The sequence below is a fragment of the Trichosurus vulpecula genome, chromosome 1, assembly GCF_011100635.1.
Source record: "Trichosurus vulpecula isolate mTriVul1 chromosome 1, mTriVul1.pri, whole genome shotgun sequence".
In the NCBI taxonomy this organism is placed as follows: domain Eukaryota; kingdom Metazoa; phylum Chordata; class Mammalia; order Diprotodontia; family Phalangeridae; genus Trichosurus; species Trichosurus vulpecula.
In genome coordinates, this window is record NC_050573.1 from 141,164,884 (window position 1) to 141,186,652 (window position 21,769).

The 21,769-nt window shown below is 36.1% G+C and overlaps 1 protein-coding gene and 1 pseudogene across 6 annotated transcripts in view; both read right to left on the reverse strand.

Annotated features, from left to right (window-relative positions):
* The window catches only part of RIMS2 (regulating synaptic membrane exocytosis 2), a 544,900-nt gene that overhangs the window by 20,332 nt on the left and 502,799 nt on the right, over nucleotides 1-21,769 (reverse strand). Inside the window, exon 1 of one of the 6 annotated variants that reach the window (XM_036741741.1) lies at nucleotides 13,648-13,925. The exons of the other annotated variants lie outside the window; for them this stretch is intronic. Within the exon in view, the coding sequence (XP_036597636.1) occupies nucleotides 13,648-13,789 (142 nt within the window). The 5' untranslated portion in view covers nucleotides 13,790-13,925. Of the gene's footprint in view, nucleotides 1-13,647; nucleotides 13,926-21,769 lie in introns of those variants that run through there. 6 annotated transcript variants of the gene reach the window in all.
* LOC118834277 lies at nucleotides 3,140-4,021 on the reverse strand (annotated as a pseudogene).

A 21,769-nucleotide genomic window follows, 5' to 3' on the forward strand; every position in this document is an offset into this window, starting at 1 on the left:
ATATCCATTAGAAATAATTTCTCCTGGGTTCATAAAAGATAATTCTGTAATTAACCAATATTCAACTGAAGTTTATTACTCCTTTGGGTCCATGATCTCATGGATGTTGGTATTCTTTCCCCCCATATAGATCTCATAATCCATCCTGGCTTGGCAAGCCTGTATGACTCTCTTCCATGTCCTCTCACAAATCCACCTGAAGGTCTACCTACATGCTTTGGGCCTTCCTTTGTTACCCTGACACTTTATGGATATTAGTGGAGCACAAAGACAGTCATCATTTAACCTTCACTCTTGTTACATGACTGGCCCATGTGTTTATACTTTTCCCCTGACTAAACATTTCTTTAATGATAATCTTCACTCTAATTTTTGTGCCAATTTTCATTTAAAATATGTTATAGCCTGCTCATAACTACTAGGAACCTCTCCATTGCTGTTTGGGTGATCTTCACCTTCAACTTTTTGGAAACTATATTAGTTTGTGGATTACAGTCATACAACATTACCAGAAGGACACCATTATTTAAAAAGATGGCTCTTGATCCTAGGGAGTAGTTTGGGGGTCATTAAAAGAACTCAGTAATTTCCCAAAGTTGTTTAGTTTCATTGGAAAAGAATTTGTTGAAGCTATGCTAGTGATGTGAGGCGTTGGGATACAAAGACAAAAAGTAAACAGCCTCTGCCCTTGCGGAGTTTACATTTTATTGGGAAGAAATCTCATGAAATAAGTAAAAATAAAACAGGAAATCTAAACATAATTTGGGGGTGGTGTGAGAAATAGCATTAACAAATAGAGGGATAGGGAAAGACCTCCTATAGAAGGTTATACCGAAGCTGTGCTGTGAAAGAAACAAGAGATTCTAAGAGGGGGTAAGAAGGTGAAGGAGTAAAACATTCCAGGCATAGGGATAGCCAATAAAAAGTCAAGAGTCCCTCTGGTCATTGCAGAGGTGGAATTCTTGTTAAGATGACAATGTAAAAAGAAGTATCTGAGTCTAGCTCCCCTAACAAGCATACAAATAAAAATTTAAAAGGGTACCAGATGAAACAGTGATCAAATAAGAAGAAAGTAAATCAGGTAAACAGCAATTGTTTCTGTTCTGGCCGGAAATTCTGAGGTCTTCCCTTCCCAGAGTGATTCTTTTGTGAAGGCAAAATAGGCCATCTTTTGCCTCAATTCTTACCTAGCCCTTAATTACTAAATGACCATTGTCTCTGACAAACTGAAACCTGGGAATGAACTTAGCTTAAAAAGGTCAAGCTCTGCCACTGCATCCAGGGTTATTTCTAATCATCTTGAAGTATGTCTTGCCATTAGACTCCAATGACTCTGGAAGAGAGAGTGAGGCTCATGACTTTGCACAGCTGTGCCTCACTTAAATGCAATTCACTTGCAAGTCAAGACATCACCTTCTTCATGTCATTGGTCCTCTTTGAGAAGGAATGACAAACAACGACAACAACTATTCATTATAGGATTGTACAAGAAGACAGCTAGAAGCCTGTGGGGACCCTGAGTAGCAACCAGTTTGCTATAGTAAGAAGCCTGCAGCCAACATAATCTTGGCTTCAGCCTGACAGTCACCACAAGGATTTGGGGCAGAGCAGGATGTATATGACTCAGGGCCTGAAGCTACCATTGCTTTTGGGAGCCAAGACCAGCTTGTGGGAGTGGTTGACATAAGAGAGAAATTGTGTGATGCCCAGGCTGTCCAGACCTGAGACCACTGAGATTGCTAACATATGGTTAGGAACTGTCAGGGTTAAAGCAGGGAATGGAGTCAGATAGCAGTTGATCATTGCGCAAAGAAAAAAAAGACTGAGATGGGGCTAAGGCCAACAAGAAAAGTTAGGAAATGCAACAGAGAACAGGACCTAGCATTACCTACTCTATCCATAATTGTGACAGGGCACTGGCATCTAAGGTGCAGGTGCCAACCTATATATCAGAGTATAAGAGGGGTAATAGCCTGGTCTTGGCACAAAGTTCTGAGTTAGGAACTGAGGCTGGAGCTGTAAACAAACATACAATAAAGAAATACTACAGGTTAAGAGAAGCTGAAAAGGTAAATCCCAGTACAAGTAAAAAGTTAAAAGGAATGGTTTGGCCATGAGGACTTCAAGAGTAGATTGAAGCAATGAAACAAGAGACAAAAAGTGAACTTAGAGCTCTTTATAAAAAAAAAAATTAGCATAAAGAACTTTTAACAGAAGATAGGAAACATGATACTTGAGCCTATGAAAAATTCCATTTTCAGAGGCAGTTGATCCATAGGTGTAGAATATCGCATATAACCTCAGATTTTTTTAAATGTGTTGATTGTTTTTACTGATTTTTTTCTTTCTCTTTTAAAAAAATCTTTGTTATAAGGGATGCCTCTGGAGGGGGATACAGGAAGAAGTAAAGGTGATGTAAAAACAAAAGATATCTATTAAAAAAAACTACTTCTTAAAAGAAAAGTCTAGAGATGTTTTAGCCAAAATCTAAACATAGGAGAGCAAAAAAGTGAAATCACACTGCTTTAATAATAGATTACTAGTGTTGATGTCATTCCTATTCTTTCTCCACATTCTTCTTTATAACAAAGGGGATAAAGAGATGAAAAAAATTTGAGTATATAACGAAGGGAAAGATAGAATTAAAAAATCACAACTGTGAATATTAATGGGATGAACTTATCTATAAAATGGGATGGGGGGGAGATAGCAGAATGGATTAGAAAGCAGAATCCCCCCAAAATGCATTGTCTACAAATAGGCAGCAAAATTATAATAGTATATTAACTCAATGAGTCCCTTTCAAGGACTCAACAAATTTAAGAAGTTAAATATGAAAGAAGTTAACCTGCATAGGATTTTAGAAAAGCTAGATATGAAATATCTATTAATTACTTAATGAGAAGTGATATCCTCCATGAAAGTGGCAAATATCTTTGGAAAGCATACATTTTATGCTTCGTTTGACATTTATAATCAGAAGACCACTAATCATATTTTCCTGGGAGTCCTACATTCCAATATCTCTATGGGAGAACTTTGTTAGTGGAAAGCCTATAAGGGTATTCCTCTACAAAATCAAATGCTTTTTAATTTTTTTTTATTTTTTTTCATAGTTCAATTTGTTTATTAAAAACATCTATGTAGTTGCCACAGCAGCTGCCTGGGTCCTCTGGACAGACACTCAAGTGTGAGTCTTCACAAGATGGTTGGTGAATTCCTGATAGGGAGACTTAGTGAACACAGTCTCCTTCCACAGGTCTGGGGTTAGATAGCTGTATGTTTTGGAGATGGCATCAAAGGTAGCTTTAGCAAAGTTGCCCAGAGTGGCAGTACAGCCTCTTGCAGAGGTATAGCAGTCATCAATTCCAGCCATCATCAGGAGTTTCTTAGGCACAGGAGCTGAGACAATGCCAGTACCTCTAGGAGCAGGGATCAGGCGCACCAGAACCGATCCACATCACCCAGTGACCTTGCACGGCACTGTGTGAGGCTTGCCAATCTTGTTGCCCCAGTAGCCACGTCTCACAGGAACAATGGACAGCTTGGCCAGAATGATAGCACCATGAATAGCTGTGGCCACTTCCTTGGAGCACTTGACACCCAGACCAACATGGCCATTGTAGTCACCGATGGCCACAAAAGCCTTGAACCTAGTACGTTGTCCAGCTCTAGTTTGTTTCTGAACAGGCATGATCTTCAGAACCTCATCCTTCAATGAAGATCCCAGGAAGAAATCTATGATCTCAGACTCCTTGATAGGGAGCGAGAAAAGATAGATCTCTTCCAAAGACTTGATCTTCATGTCCTTGACTAGGCGGTCTAGCTTAGTGACAGGAACCCACTCCTTGTCTTCGGCCTTTCCTCCCCGGGCTCCGCAGCCCTGGCCTCGGCCTCGGCCATGGCCCCGGCCTCGACCTCGGCCCCCACTGCCGAAGCCACCGCGGAAGCCACCCCGACCTCCGACTCCGGGGCCCCCGGGGCCTCCCACACCTCCTGCAGCACCGGCGTCGTCCGCCATTTGGTGTTCACTAGAAGTAGAAGCCAAATGCTTTTTTATATTCAACAAATAAAAAATATAATAGGATCTTGTATCCTCAGAACCTTTTAGTCAATTGTGTGATTATAATGATATCTATCTACTTTGTGTAGTATACAAGTCTTTGAAATAATTTCTTACCCCAGAACCATATTTTTCACATTTGCTATCCTCCCCATGACCACCTTTCCATTGAAGTCATCAAGTATCAAAGTATATTAATTTTGAAGGTCTTATCAAATTCTTTATGGAATTTCTCTACTTTCTTATATACTGCAACCATTATTGATATATAAACTGAACATTTTCATAGAAACCTTTAAAAAAAACACTTATCAACAAGATTACTGAATGTCCCTTAATTGCATTTGTATACACAATACAACCAATTCCGTTAGTTGCTTCTTCAAGGAGAACCTATGAGCTGTCTTTCCATTTAGCAGTAACTCCCTTTTAGTTTATAGTTTCATTAATAGAGAGAATGTCAATTAACACAATTCTATTTATCTAACAGAGCTAAAGAGTCAATGGACAAGTATCTCAGTGTATCAACATCTGAATTACAATTCACAGATTGTTTAAAAACTTGTACAATTCTTAGGCCCCTCTGACTTCCTTTCCATAATTCTTCTTCTGTTGCTGAAGGGCTTAGTACCATTTTGCATTTTGTTGGTTTAGTATGGCCAACGAATGAATCATCCATCTGTCAGTATACTGGTAATAAACTCCTTAGTTAGCTAGAATGGTCCTCAGAAAGCAGTCACTCTGTTCCTAGGAGAGGACTCAAAGTCTTTCTAGCAGTAATAGAAGCTGCCACAGCTTGTATTCTACTGGCATAACCCACTTTCATACCACAATGACACAAAAGAATAGGATCTTATGAAGATTTCTGAACACATAAGTAACTAACCAAATTTCAACAGAAACTAATAACACCAAATCCTGAAAATAATTTATCCTGACCAATATTCCATTTCTCGATGTTAACCATTGGTAACACTTGTATATATTAAGCCTAGAAATTAATTTGCATATTTATTTTAATATTTGGGCATAGCTTATTAGTTCTATTCCACATTAAAAAAACCTAAGATAGTTCATCAATTGACTTGGTGAAGTACCTTCAAACAATAATGAACAATTCGTCACTAGTCCTGGCTCTGTCACTATTTGATATGTAACTTTAAGCAAATCATTTAATCTTAGTAAACCTTAGTTTCACTAATAACAAATTAAAGAATGTTAGAGAGGAGAGGGAACTTACAAACATTTATTCCTTATCTCTGAAATATAAGGGTTGTACCACATGATCTCTGTCTCTCTAACTCTAAAAATTTTATTATTTTAAGTCACTAAGAGGCTGAGATATTCTAAGTTCTGACTTTAGTGAGAAATAATACTTAGGTGATGATCATTTGAAAAGCTTTGTGCAGGAGGCATTTCCTGATATATAAATTGTTAAAGAATTTGAACAAATAGTTTCCAAAGGAAGAACCTATCAACAACCACATAAAAATGCTCCGAATCACTGCTAATTAGAGAAATACACAACACTGAGGTTCTACCTCAAATGTATCCAATTCGCATAGGTGACAAAAAAGGAAGAAGACAATCATTGGAAGAGCTGCAGGAAAATAAGATGGTGGTGGATATGTGAATTAGGCTAGCTATTATGGAAAACAATATGGAACCGTACCACTGAAGACGGTAAATTGTGGTTATCCTTTGACCAGTGATAGATACCATTTCTAAGTATAAATCTCCAAGAAGTGAAAGAGAATAATAATTCATAGATGTATGTGTGTATATATGTACATATGTATATATGTTAGATACACACACATATATATCAGCTTTTGTTATAGAAAAGAATTGGAAACTAAGGGAGTGTCCATCAGTTGGGGATTGGATCCACAAATTATGGTGTTGGAATTTAATAGAATATTATTGCACAACAGGAAATGATGAAAGAGACAATTTCCTAGCTTCTTCCAAGACTCAGCCCAAGTCCCAACTTGTGAAAGAGGCTTTTCTTGTTCTTCTCTATCCCCCAGAGTACCTTTTCTCTGAGATTACCTTCCATCTACACTGCATAGATCTAGTATGTACATATACATGTACAAGCAGTCTTCTCCACTGGAATGTCAGCTATGGCAAAGCAGGGACCGTGTTTCTGCCTTCTTTGTATCCCCACCGCTTAACTGACATTTTCAGAGAAACCTGGGAAGACTTGTATAAACTGATGTGGAGTGAAGGAAAAGACCAGGAGAATAATTTACATAATAACACTCCAAAGGGAAACAATGTTGTGCGACTTAAGGACTCTGATCAATGCAATGAGCAGCCACAATTCTGGAGTACCAATGATAAAGCACGCTACTTACCCCTTGACAGAAAAGTAATAGGCTAGAGGTGCAGAACGAGGTATTTTTAGACACAGACAATATGGGAACTTGCTTTGTTTGACTTGCATTCCTGCAATAAAAGTTCATGTCTTTTCTTTTTTTCTTTTCCTTCAAGACAACTCAAATCCCATCTTCTGCAAGAGACCTTTCACCTTACCTAGTGCCTTCCTTCTGAGATTTCCTCCCATTTACCCCAAATATATCTTGTATGTACTTCATTGTGTGGCTGTTTCTCTCATTAGAATGTGAACTCCTTCCAGGCAGGGACTGTTTTTGACTTTATCTCCGGCACTTAGCACAGTGACTCAAACATAGGAAGCCATAATAAATGCTCGTTGTTGATTGCTGGAGGAGAACATGGGGATTAGGAGGGAGAGGGAAGCTAGTGACAGAAGTACCAAAAGTAAAAGAAAAAGTAAAGTGGTTCATTTTTTTTAATTGCACAGAAGAGAAGAGAAAGAAGGGCAGAAAAAAAAGAGACAAGCAGGACTATTTTGAAAGTTACATGTCAAATTTATTACACACTTATAAGGGAAAGCAAGCTGTACATAACAAAAATTTATGGTTTCATATGTAGTCCTATTTCTGTTGTACTTTATATGAGGAAATGCTCATTCTATTTAGCATTTAAGTTCAGAATAAAGATAATTAAAAGAGAGAGAGAGAAGATGTATGGTATAGTGAAAAGAACATGCCATTTAGAGTTGAAAAAATCTCGTTTTGAATTCCAACACTTCTATTTATTATCTGTCTTATAACTATACTTTTATTAAATTGAGCACCAAATCTGACACTTTAGTCTTATTTTTTCTTCTCTATTCCATTGCCAGATCTTCAAGTATCTATAGAACATCTCCACCGTGCTTTCCAACAGCAATTCAAAATCACATGTCAAAAACTTTAGCTTATCTTTCTTCCTACATTTGTTCTTCCTTTTGACTTTATTATTCCTCTCTGTGAACTACAGACCAAGTCTTCTAACCCCACTGGTAATCTTGGTGCAATCTTTGAATCTTCCTCTGCCTGATCTCTCATCTCCAATAATTAACAAAGTTCTGTCAATTCCGTATTTGATGAATCTTTTGCATTCCTCTCTAGGCCTACTGGTACTGCCAAAAATAGGCTCCTCTTTATCACTTTTCTAGACTCTTACAATAGTCAAGGCTTTCTGTTTTCGTTCTCTCCACATTTAATCTGTCCTTTATATTGTTGCCAGATTAATATTCGTTATGTGTAGATCTGATCATGTGATTCCTCTGCTTAAAAAAAAAGAACATTTTGTCTGGGAAGCCAATTTATAACTCCTTTGCCTAGATTTCAGGACACTACAATTTGGCACTGCCCTGCCTTTCCAGTCTGATTTATCACATTACTCCCCACCATATTTCTCCACTATAGCCAAAGTGGTTTATTCTTTGTCTGCTGAATACTACCCTGGATTTTTATACCTTTGTGTCTCTGATCACACTATTCCTTATGACTAGAATTTCCTCCCATACCTTCTTTGTCTGTTGAGTCCCTATTTATTCTTTAAAATCCAACTCTAATGCTCGCTCCTCCATAAAACCTTTATTGATCCTACCTGTAGATAATTACTTTCCTTTTACCTCATATACCACATTGTTTTGCACCTCTAATGTATTTAGTACTAGAGTTTTTTGTTATATTCCATCACTTGACTCTAGGCTCTATGAGGATAGGGATTATACCTCAACTAAAATTTGTATCTCCTACAGTACCTAGTGTGATGCCCTTCATGAAGTAGCTATTTAATAAATGTTTGAGTTGAATCACTGAACATCTATCTTTTGTATTTTCAAAGCTAGGGCTGTGGAGGAGAAAGTGAGGCTGGTGACTTTGCACAGCCTTCCCTCACTCAAATCCAATTCAATTGCAAGTCATGTCATCATCTACCTGATGTTATGGTCCTCTTTGAGAACAAAGGACAAACCACACAATCTCATACCTAGCACAATGTTTTACTTATTGTTGCCTGGTTGTTGTTGTTGTTTTCTGCTGCAGGATCTGATAGAAATTCCTTAGCCCAACATTCAAGGCCCTCTAGACTCTAACTCCAATACCTTTTGTTAGTTTTATAACACACTATTCCCCTTTGTGTAATCAATATTCTGGCCAAACTAATTTTTATGTTTAATCTTATTTTGCACTTTCCCACTTCTGCAAATTTGCTAATGACCTCCTCCATTTCTGTCTATTTAAATCCTTCAGGGAAAAAATAACTAAATTCGGTGATTATACCATTGATGAACTTTAGGAATGTTATTTTAGTGAAATAGTGGGAGAAGCCAAGTTATGTAGAATTAAGGAATAAGTGATAAGGAAGTAGGTATAGACTTCCAGTTTGAGAAATTTGGCCTTGGAAAGAGGGGAGGATAATAACCATAGAGGACAGCAAAGTCATCTGAAAGTTCTGGGTTTTTTGATGTATCCACAGAATCACAGGATTTTAGAAGGCACTACAGAGAATATCCCTAAATCCCCTCTTGTTACTTTTAAAAGATATTTGTAGGAAGAGGGGAAAGAGTCACTGAAGAAAAAGACTGAATGATTTGTCTGATGAGGAAGGGGATAAGCATAGGTTTAAAGTCTCCACATTAGTCTTGCGTTAAAGGGCAAAAGTTTATCTTATAAATAATTTGAGAGAGAAGGAAGAGGTGAGGAACAGGTAAAAAGTTATGTTGGATTGGAAATGAGTAATGAGGAAACTGTGAGGCCACGGTTGCGCACAACTCAACCATTAAGAAGAATCTCTTTTCTTATCTTTTAAGCCCTCTCTGGGATTGGAATTAATGTTTACAACTACATTAATCATCAGATACAGGGATGGTCAAAGTTAAGACAGGGTATGCACATGAGCTCTTCTTTTTGTGCTTCAGAGACACAACCTGAATCTTCAGACAAAATTCTTTACATCTAAAGATGACTATCTTTTCATATTTATATTTCTTTGGAATGGCACACACATGTGTATATCACATGTATACATACATTCATAGTAGGAATGATAACATGTTTCTCCCTTTAGTACAATGTATATATTCTAGAGCAAGTCTAGAAAATCATCCTTTCTGACCAATAAGAATTTGCTATGGAATGAAGAGTGCCTTTATAATGAAAGAGAATCTTGAGCAGATAAGTCACATTGCCTTTGTAAATTTTCAGTGAGTTCTCTAAAAGATATATGAGATATAGACAAGCTCACCTATGTACCAGTCCTGAATTCACCAAACAAAACTACTTATTAAACATCTACTATGTGTCAGCACTGCTCTAACTGTTCTACGGATACAAATACAACGAAGGAAGCAATTCCTACTCTCAAGGAGCTGACATTCCAATGAGGGAGACAACAAAGTTATGTATGTATGTATGTATGCATTTTTATAAATTTATGCATGTATGTGTATAAATATATATCTGTATCTAAATATATGTATATACATATGTGTGTATACTCACAGAGTAAATGTAAAAGGAATAAATGCAAGCAAATACAAAGTAGTTAAATATAAAATCATTTGAGATGGAGGAAGTGGTGGGATTCATATGAATTAACAACTGGTTCTCCACGGAAATGAGCCAAGGTACTGTCTGCGATGCTACCATGGTAGGCATAGGCCCCATCTGCGCCCCCATCCCCACCCAACAATTGGCTTGCTGAACTCTAGGTTTAGTTAGGTACCAGTTCTGAATCCCACCACTTGATGGAGGGCACTAATACACAGTACCATTTTAGCTTCATTTTACATTACTTCTTCAATTCATCTTTGTTCTAGGTTTTTTTTTTATTGTGTGCAACTGCATAAAACACAGCTTTTTTTTAACTTTTCAAACTTCTTTTAATTATAGGCTCAAAGGATTACAGAGCAGAGTTAGATAGGGTCTTAGAGATCATCTAATCAAACCATTTCATTATTATAGGAGTCTATGGTCTCAATAGGTGAAGGAACTTGCCCAAAGTTACAGATTTAGTGACTAGCAGGGCTGGGATTCGAGCCCAAGTCTTGTGACTCCAAACTCAATTCTCTTTTCCATGATACCATGTTGCCACCCATGACTGATGATTCATGACGAGTTAAATGATTAGACAAAGTATAATATAGTAATATTTTTACCCAGAACTCAACTGTCAGCCTTACCTACCTAGAATACAACTGGAAATGCAGTAGTAATTTAAAAAGGCATTTGAGGAAAGTAAAATAAATGTCACAAAGTCCATTCACTGCACCTCACAAAATTTACACACAGAAGAAGGCAGAGTCTACTTAGTTTTCACACAATTCAACAATCCTAGTTGCCTGTTTTTTCCCCACAAAAGTTAAAAGTATTAAAGGGAAAAGCCTGCTACATGCAAATATCTCGACAGCAGTGAAAAATGACCATAGTCTGGCAGTGAGAGAGGGGACATAAAAAAGAAATCCATCATACAATGAGAATCAGACTAGATAAGGACTTGAAGCACTCCAATATGGTCTTATTCAGCATGGAAGCAAAAAGACTATTTCAATAGGTCTAGACTGGTACAATAACTAATGTTCATACTAATTCCAAGTCACAGAGAAAATGTTAAATTTTATTAACTATGCTGTAAGAAGGAAAGTATATAATCCAATTTAATTTTTAAAAGAGGTTTTAGCACTTAAAGGAGGTGATCTTTCAGCTAATAGGAAGTATGGTGAATTATTTAGACAAGACCTGGATGAAAATTCTGCAGCCGACACCTCAGTTATATGGACCAAGCATAAGCCATAAAATTCTGAATTTTAATTTGCTCATTTGTTAGATAGGGAAAATGATATCTAGGCAACTTCTCTCAAAGGGTTATTGTGAGAGCAAATAATATATGTAAGGCAATTTGAAAATAATAAAGGGCTGTATAAATTATCATCATCATCATTATAATTATTACAATCTGGAAAACATGACTATCTGGAATGATTCATTCTCTGAAAGTTCTTGATAGCTGAGGTTTCAAACTATTTACAAATTTCTGGGAACTTCTTATACTTGGCAACTACTAGCTATAGTCTTCCAAAAAATTAAATGAAATTACTGAGCTAGGAGATGAAAACACCTTTGGACATATACATCTATATTTGGAAAAGACACAAAAGTATATTCTCTTGTTTTAAAATTAAGTAGGTCATTATACCAAACAGAAAACAATCAAAATAGTAAAATTGAGTGTTTATAAATTGTCTTCCTTTCTAGGGCCAAAGAATTTTCACCTTTAGCTAATAACAAACACATCATTACTGGCCTCCATGTTATCCCAAGGGATGGCATGTAAGTCTCAAAAACCAAATGAATTTTACACAATTTTAAATTAAAAATGTGTATTTCATTCAGCACTTTCAGAAAGTATGGAGGTGTTGCCATATCAAACAAATAGTAGTAGGGTGCTCAAACTACAAGAAGATTAGGCCCACTTTGCTAAGGTTCAAGGTTTGAGCCATTGCCTTGAACTAAAAAATATATTTGGCAGCCTAGACCAAATCTTTACCTAGATACTATTATAGGGATCTTACCAATCCCTTTATAAAGGAAAGCACTCTTTTTGTAGTAATTCACCACAGCATCCTAAGAAATTTTCAGTGGATGACAAATTTCTAAGTGTGGCTGTTAGAATCTCCTCTGAAATTAGTCCACGTAGTTAAGGTTGGGAGAGGATGGTTTCTTTTCACTTTGAAAACATCACTTTTGTGTAAAATTCTTGCTGGTCCAAATAAGATATAATTGTGATATATTTTATAATCTGGTCTTCTCCTCACCTTACAATTTCAGAAAAAAATTATTTTCATGGAAATGTTTCCAAACATGATATAACATATTTAAGCACATATGCTGTGTATGCAAAAGACAATTTAATAATAGGTTAAATTAGCAAAACAGAACTCTGCATTCGATTTTCTTAATTCTTTTTGTTATAGGACATTCCTAATATTATTTATAATGAAATTAAAATATAAAATTATAAATTAGAAGAACAATTTATTTATATGAACATTAAAACTGGAAGCAAATCTATTCTGAGAGAATGGATTATCCTAGTATCTGACAGATACTTATTTAAAACCAATTGAAATTGCATTAGAATTCATATGTCAAGAGGCTAGATGGAATTAAGCTGGTTCAGTAAAGCAAGCAAAAGTGATCCATAAGGAGACAGCTTTTTAGGCATTTCTACTAGTCAAAAAAGGGAGAAACCACTTTCCTAAATAATGGTTAGAAAACCATTTCATTTCAACAATCTTTTTGTGTTTTCTTTTTTTTTAGAATAGAGGTTCTAAATCTCAATCACAGCTCACTTTTTATTTCCTAAGCAGAAGGTTATTATTAATCAGGTATATGGGCACTGATTTTAAGACTTTCATATAAGATATAAATACTAAAATGATAATGTGAATAACTATCTTATGTGTATAAATCTCAATATGTGGATATATGCATACATTACCAACTACTTCAAGTTGTCTATGTATACAGAGTTCAAAATACATGTTAACCACAATATTGACTGAATTCTTAGCTCAATCTATCTTCAGTGCTACTCGCTAAGAAAAAAATGGGAATATTTGCTCATAACAGAATAAAACACTTTTCAGCTCTATAAACCTCATAAAAAATTGAAAATTATACTATGAAAGAACATGGTCATGAGCCTAATCAGTATGACATGCATGTTTCAAAGACAGAGGGAGATAATAGTATGGATGCCTATCATTTAATCAAAAATTAAAATTTGGACTTTTCCTGAGGGATCTGAGGCTTGAGTATTTGTGATGGATATTAACCTGGCTTAAACCTAGTCTGCGTCAACCATTCTCCCATCTCCACCTCCTTTCACTTTAAAGCATTTGGTATTTATGCTTGTCTGGCAGGAATGAACAGTTTCCCAACTCTACCACACGGAATGTCCTGAGGATTTACAAATGTCTGTCCTGGTTTGCTAGCATAATCCAGGGTTTGGAAGTTAAGTGAGCACCTCCAGGGGTTCTTGTACTCAGCACAGGACTGCCTCCTTTGGGAGAGCAGGGAGCAAAACTAGAGTAATTAGGTCATTATTCTTTAATTCTACTTCCCCTGTCAGTCCCCTCCATTTTACACCCCCTCCCCTCAACTCAGCCACCAACACTGACTTCCTGGAGGAGATGAAGTCTGGGACTAGGGGGTCTCACCCACCTCCTTCCTCTTCCTCCAGTGAGTTCATGCAGGGGAAATAGCCAGCCAGTGCCTCGAAAGAGGCGGAAAGACTGCTCCGGCTCTGGGAGCGTTGCATGGAGCGGCCCGCGGTGCCACTGCTCCCCAAACCCTGCCGGCCCATCTTGGAAGAGGCCCCGCTTTTCCCGCGGTACAAGATTCGAGGCGTCTTGGCGGCTGGCGCGGCGGCAGTTACAGCTGGGGTCCGGGAACCTGAGGTTGGACCCCGGCTGGAAAGCTATCACGGGGCGCAGGAGTTCTCAGCCCGTCTCTGGGACCAGATCCACAGACTACTGGGTTCTCTCCTTCGGTGGTAGGAGGAGGAAGCAGCGGCGGCTACTGCTGTGGCTCTTGGTAAATACCCAGAGGTCTGTCCTGGAGGGAGCACGGGCTCCTGGAGGCTGAAGCTCTGTGTCTCGCCACTCTCCAGCTCAGGGGAGATGCTGATGCTGCTGTCCCCACCAATCAGAAGCAGGAGGCTGCTGTGGTGGTAGCAGCAGCAGACACAGTACTCAGAAAAACAGATCCCAGGATTAATACTCGTCTTCTCCCTCCAGCAACTCCCCTTCTTTCCTCTTCTTCCTTTTCCTTTACTTGGAGCGGACAGATAATTAGATGCTCCATTTCTGACTCCTTAGAAATGAGTGACCTACTAGAAAACTTTTTTTAGTCACTTAATATTGTGCGTCCACGAACAATTTAGAGGCACCATATCAAGCAGTTCACGTTATTCACCTTAATCATAGCTGCGATTTAAGTAGATGTGATTTAAGTAGATTTCCACATCAAGCCACAAAAGAGCCTTACATTTCAACAGCTTCTATGAAACTGCAAAATTATACCTTTATCTCCTTCCTGCTTTTTTTTTTTATAAAAAATAAGTTAACCTGGAAAAAGAAGATAAAAGTAGAGACACAAGCATCCTTGAGAAGTGGCAGCATTTAAGCAAGCACCAAGTTATCTTTTACTTTTTTCTTTTTCATCAGTTTTAATGCCTTGCTTTCCCATCCTGATAACAGAAATTTCCCATTAAATGAATAATTGTGTTATCTATCTGCTTACTAAGGTTTCTCGAAAAAAAACCAGAAATATGAAAATCAGTCACTTTCAAAACCACTGCTATAAAAAAAATCAATGTGTTTGTTTGGGGAAGGGGAGGAAGGTCCTTAGAGAGCAACACCACCACTGAAAATAATACATATATCAACGACTCCTACAGAAAAATCTAGTTCAATTTCCTATATTCAGAAAGGAATTTGCGTAACCATTCAAGAATATTATCTTTTTATTTCAGACTTCCAGAGATGTTGATTCCACACTCTGCCTTGAAAAATGAAGTCTTCTCTAGACAAATGGTGTTAGAGAGTTTTATCATCAGTAGCACCAGAAATCTTTCTGATATTCAATTCAAGAAACAGTTATTAAATGACTACTAGAGCTATGGAATAGGAATATAAAATTGAAATGATCCCTGACCTCTAGGAGCTAACACTTTATTATGGGGATACAAAATGTACATAGAGTAAAATAACAAACTAATTTGAGGATGGTATACCACTAACAACAATGGCTGAGTTGGCACCTGAGCTGTCTTGTACGGGTTCGAAGAAGTGAAAATGAGGAAGGAGAACATTCCAGGCATGGAGTCTGTCCCTCGTGAGAAAAAAGAACGTGGATTGGTGGAATGGCTAGTAGTTCAGTTTGCCTGGAACACAGAGTTTTTGATGGGGAATAATATAAAGTAAGGCTAGAAATGTAGAATGTAACAGATAATGGAGAGCCAGGTGGAGGAATTTTTATTTTCTCCTAGAAACAATAGGGAACCCATGAAGGTTTTTCAGAAGGGGAGTGACCAGATTAGACTTTCCTGGGCTTCAGGGGGATTATTTTGTAAGCCACATAGAGGATAGATTTAATGAGAGACAGAGAGGCAGAGACAAACACAGAGAGACAGAAACAGAAAGGTGACAGACAGACAAATAGGGTAAAGTTGGAAGACTAATTAGGATGCTGTTAGAGAATCTCAGGAGAGAGGTGAGAAAGTCTGAACTAATTTAACTTCTCTTTCTGGAGATAAAAGGTCATCAGGATCTTAACTACAATAACTCTTTACTTGAATAAATTATTAAGTCACATCCATGGTCCTTTTTTTCTCCCTCTAGATTAAATAATTTTAAATTCAGTGTCACTGTTTTCTCTAAATAAAATGTGAAACATGATATCCTAATAAGAAATAACAATACCCTTCCTTATATTTGGAAGTTCTAGTGAGGCAAACAAAATGAATACTAAAATACTTAGTTTATTGGTCATCATTGATGAAACTGTATATTAAATCCAAAAAGCTGGAGAACTACCTTTAATTCTTATATGATACCTACATGTATAATGATTTTTTAAATGACTCAATGTGCTTCTCTTAAAACTCATAGAATACACCAATAACCAAAATTCTATCCATTAAAAAATTTTAAAACTACTTTCATTAAGTATATAAAATATTATTTATATAATTATATTCGTTCCTAATTATTTAAATTTAGAATTTTAGCAATTTCTTTTCAATAAACCAATAACACAATAAGCACTTATTATGCTCCAACTTTGTGCCAAGTGCTGTGGTAGGCACAAGAGATACAAAGACACTCCTCCTCCCCTCCTCCCCACAAAAGTCTTTGTCCTCAAAAAGCTTGCGCTCTATCAGGGTAAAAAACAGGAACACATAAATAAGTACTCTTTCCAATTAAAATATTTTTACAATTTCTCCCCTAATCATTTCAGGTTAATCAATTTTCTCCTTTAATCATCTACCTTCTTTAAACATCAATACTCTTAAAAATATATATTCCAATGAAGTAAGTTAATTAATTCATTTTAGATTCATTCTTCTATCACATCGTTATGTTTAGAGGATAGAATGCATCTGAAGTAAATTATAATTTTACAGAATGTTACTATTTATATTATAAGGTAAACAGAATGAAATTTTAGAAATAGGAGAGTCTTTGATGATAATTCTATTCAACCTTGATTTACATGTGAGGAAACAGATATCTTTTATGATGCTACAGACAGAATGCTGGATTTGGAGTGGGATGTCATGGATGCATCCATAAATCTGCCATTTACTACCCAGATTTAGTTAATTAACATCTCTGGGCATCTTTATTAAACATCTACACAAAATGAGGAATCACAGGGATGACTTTTAAAGTCCCTTCTAGCTGGAGAGCAATGATTCTATGATTTCTTATAATGCTAAATTTATTATCCATATGGTAGCATATTATATCCCTAAGAATACTTAATCACATTTTTTGGACTGAATGAATAGGAATTTCTGACCTTTCATTAATGGTTCAAAATTTATTATGATTATTTTTTTCAGACCACTTGTTATGTTGGAATATGGGATAATTAAGTGAAAAAAATTGTTAATACATTAATATTCTGATTTTAGAGAAAAGGAGATTTTGTTAACCAGACTATATTACTGAATGTTACTCTGAATAAATCAGCCATTTTGGGGAGGTGGATTCAATATTTCAGGTCAGAAAAAGAAATGGACTTGGGGGACCAAGGGTGTAGTAGAGAGGAATTGTGTGGTGGTCCAGCAGAAGAATATTTCTAGAGGCAGCTCAGAATACTAGAAGGAACATTGGCTGTGGTATAGTAAGAACTGGGTTAACATCTTCCTTTTGCTCTTTTTCTTGCCTCTGTCATTTCATTTCTCTGGACCTTAATTTATTGTTTTATAAAATAAGGTGGTAAGTCTTAGGGATTGCGAAGATCTCTTTCCATGAGTTGAATCAGAGACTATTGTAATGAATGGTTTTTAAACCAAAATAGGAAATCTTAGGTGGGTATTTATCATTTCTGAATGGGGCTGAAGTCTGAATCTTTGAACATGCTGGTTTTGCTTGGGGGTATTATCAGAGCAAGGCCTAGCTGGCAGTCTTCGGCTCACAGAAACCCTTATTCCTTAGTTGGAAACTGTCTGGTTACTGCCATGTAAAATTTCAATGTTAATCTAACTCTATTTTCTTATAGTTTGGGATAAATTTGTTCAAGGAAGACCTTTAACACCTAAGTGTGATGTTTTTCCCCAAATGTCATAACATGAAGCACATGCAATAAAAGTACTAGAAAAGGTAGGGCTAAAATGGAAGAAATATATCCAGTCTATGGATGGAGTTAAGAAAAGGGGAGGGCTCAAGAAAGAAAAGGAATAGTGTTGGCAGAAAGAGGTATCACAGAGATCAATACAATATTGTTCTTAGACTTTTAGTCTAGATGAGGAATTAGTGGAATGTAACTTACCTAGATAAAATAGAATTTGGAATTCCGAGGAATAATACAGACTGAGTTTCTCTATATAACACTATCATTATATTTATACATTTTCAAAATAAGCTATTTTCCTTTATTATCCCTCATACCACTGTAGCATCTGATTCGCCAAAACCAAAATACAAGTAAAAGTATTTGAAAGATAAAAAACTGCCATTCCCTGTGTCCCATGAAAATCACATGTTCTTGAATATAGCATATACATATTATATATATACATATATATATATAACCTTATAATGTGACTATTAGTGTTATTTTAGAATCATTATGACTTGTTATTTGGAGTTAATTATAGCTTCCTTATTAATTAAACATAATTTCAAACGGTGAGTCACAAAACAAAAGGAAAAATTTCTCATGAATTGGAAAAAATTAGCCAAGAAAAAAGGTTTCAGGATCAAAAATCCAAGATAAATACAGTGTCAATGTTAAATCTTCTTGGAGGAAAAACAGGTCATACAGATATGGATCTGCATACACTACAACAATATTTTAAGGATTTTATTAAAATATATTTATTTTCCTGATAATGTGTTTGTGAATATACTCATCAAACTGAAAATATGACATATGACATAATTCTTTTAATAAAAATAATCAAAGTTCATTACATGTAGAGACACATGGATATGTCTAGATCCATGAACAACATGTATACTCTCTTTACTGACTCAGAGAACAACCCTCAATGTAATCTTTGAGAGCTGCTATGGCTAAAAATTTCATCACTGTGGCCAATATTATTTCAAGATTTGAAGCCACACAACACCACTAGAAGAGTAATGATAATAAAAAATATAGTTCTTTGTTTTAGGAAGAACCTGGGATCATAATTTTTGTAATTCCTCAAAGATAATCCATCCCGAAACATTAAAAAAAGTAAACTGTTACATTAAGGCCAGCTCCTTCAAGGACAGAATGCTGTATCAGTCAGTCAACAAATATATTTATTAAGCACCTACTATGTGCCAGGCACTGGGCTGAGCACCAGAGACACAAAAAGGGGTAGAAAATAATCCCTGCTTTCTTAGAGGAGGAGACGACATAAAAACAACATTGCACAAACAAACTATACACAGGCACTGGAATTAAGGGGAGATCAGGCAATTCCCAGTGAAAATATCTAGTCAGGAAATGGTGTTTCTTGTGAGAGGAACAGCAAGGAGGTCAGCATTACTGGATGACAAGGTATATGGGAAGATATACTTCCCACCAAGGACAAAAAGCACAAGAATAGTAGAAAGGCATGTGTGGGCAAGTTATGAAACACCAAATAGAGGACTTTATATTGGATCCTGGAGGTGATAAGAAGCCATGGGAATTTATTGAGTGATAATAATGATAACAGGTATGAAAAAGTTTATATCATAATGTTCGTATCACATCTACATAGTGTTTTATCTGACTTCAATATTAATAAAAGTTTTAAAAAGGATGAGAAGGGAAGGGGAAAGAGAAGGGAATAAGGTATGATACAAACTTCAAGGTTTACAAAGTACTTTTAGATATTATCGTTTTACCCTCACAATGATATTGGGAGGTGGATGCTATTATTATCCCCATTTTACAGATGAAAAAACAAAGTAGACAGAGTTTACGTGACTTGCCCAGGTTCACACAGCTAGTGAGTGTCTGAAGCAGTATTTGAATTCAGGCTTTTGAGACTCCAAGACTAGCACTCTATTCCCTGTATGACTTAGCTGCTTAGTGGATAGGGGATGACATGGTCAGACCTGTCCTTTAAGAACTTTGAAAGCTAAATAGAGGATGGACTATTCTAGCCATAAGGTGATCAGAGCCTTCACCAGGGTGGTGGTAGTATCAGAGGAGAGAAGGGGGTTTATTTGAGAGATTTTATGAAGAGAAAATTGAAAGGCCTTGGGTATGGGAGGTAAGAGACTAAAGACTTCAGGATGACTTCCAGGTTATGAGCGAGGGTGGTGGTGCCCTCAATAGTAAGAGGGAAGTTAGGAAAAGAGAAAGTTTTGGGGGAAAATAAATGATTCTGTTGTGGACATGTTGAGTTTAAGATTTCTACTATGGGACATCCAGTTCAAGATGACCAATAGGCAGCTAGAGATGTAAGACTGAAGGTCAGTAGAGAGGTTAGGGCTGGATAAATGGATTTGAGAATCATCATAATTGAGATAATAATTAAATCCATGAGACCTGATGAGAACATCAAGTAAAAGCATAGAAGAGAAAATGAGTGAAGAGGATCCAGGATGGAACTACAGAAGTATCATTTCAATACAACCTATTCATTACTTTAAAAATCATAATGGAGTTTTTGTTTGCTTTGGTTTTGTAGCTTTAAAGTAGGACAATCACCTGAATAACTAAAATGGAGATGAAAGAAAACTTAAGTTTATACTTTTCCAATCTGCTTAGAATCACCGTACTGGGATCATAGATCAAGAACTACAAGGGACACCAAAGGCATCTGGTTCCCCCTCATTTTTTATTTTTACTGATGAAGAAACAGAGGCCCAACAAGGAAGTTAAGTGACTTACCCAAAGTCAAACATGTAGTAAACTGTCAGAACTAGGATTTGAACTAGAGTGCTGGGAATATATCTTTATATCTCTCTGTATTTCAATGTAATTTTTTGTAATCCTATTGTTTTATTTTATTCATTTAAAAACATTATTCTGATAAGGGCCTCATAGGCTTTACCAGGTTACAAAAGGAGCTCATAATGCAAAAAAAGGTGAAGAACCTTTATGTCATCATGAGGCAAAAGAGTATTATTTTGGTATGAAGTTCTTTTAATTATTCTTCATTAGTTTTTCCATGTTACTGTTCTGCCTCACAATGAAACTACAAATAATTCTGTGCTAAATATGAATTCTTAAGGATACTTTTATTGCATTTCATCCTAAACTTAAACTGACGAAAGCTATAACTTTTTTGTTGTAATAACAAAATGTATTTAAATTTGAATATTTTTGATTTGAGCTAAATTTTGAAATTTTAATTCACAAAATTATATAATAGGCCTTAGAAATTAAATTTGACCTGAAAATAGACTGCCAATATGTATAACCTTCTCTCCTAATCCTGTTTTTGATAATGCAACAACAAATTTGAAGTACTTGTGATTTAAATTGTTTTAATGTATTTGAAGCATCTTTTTGCTTTTGTTCATTAGATCAGAAAAATAAATGTAAAAATATTATACTTTGACTTCTGATCTAGGTGACACAGTGGATAGAGCACTGGGCCTAGAGTCAGGAAGATCTGAGTTCAAATCCATTCTCTGATGATTACTAGGTGTGTGACACTAGGCAAGTCATTTAACCTTTGTTTACTTCCTCTTCCTCATCAGTAAAATAAGGTTAATAAGCATACCTACCTCTCAGGATATAATTAGATTTCTTTCTCCTTCCCTTTTCTTTCTGATCCTTTTAAAAACTTTCATGAAAGTTTAAGTCAGATAAAATATTATAAAGATATGATACAAAATAAAAGGTTGAATGATTCACATTTTCACTTTTTTAAAAGAAAATTAACAACTAAATTGGCCTTTCTCTTAGAAGAGAAAATGTCTAGGAGTGCAATGTCCACAGATATGAGTAAATGGTTTAATAACAGATTAAGAATATAGGGTTTAAACAGGTCTGATGCATAATACCAAAGATCAAAACAATGGGTCTAAAGAAAGAAGAAAAGGTTAAGAAACATAAAGGAGAAAAATCCAATGATCAATCTAAACTTTGTCCTTTGTAACTAATAGAGAATCTTTTGCAA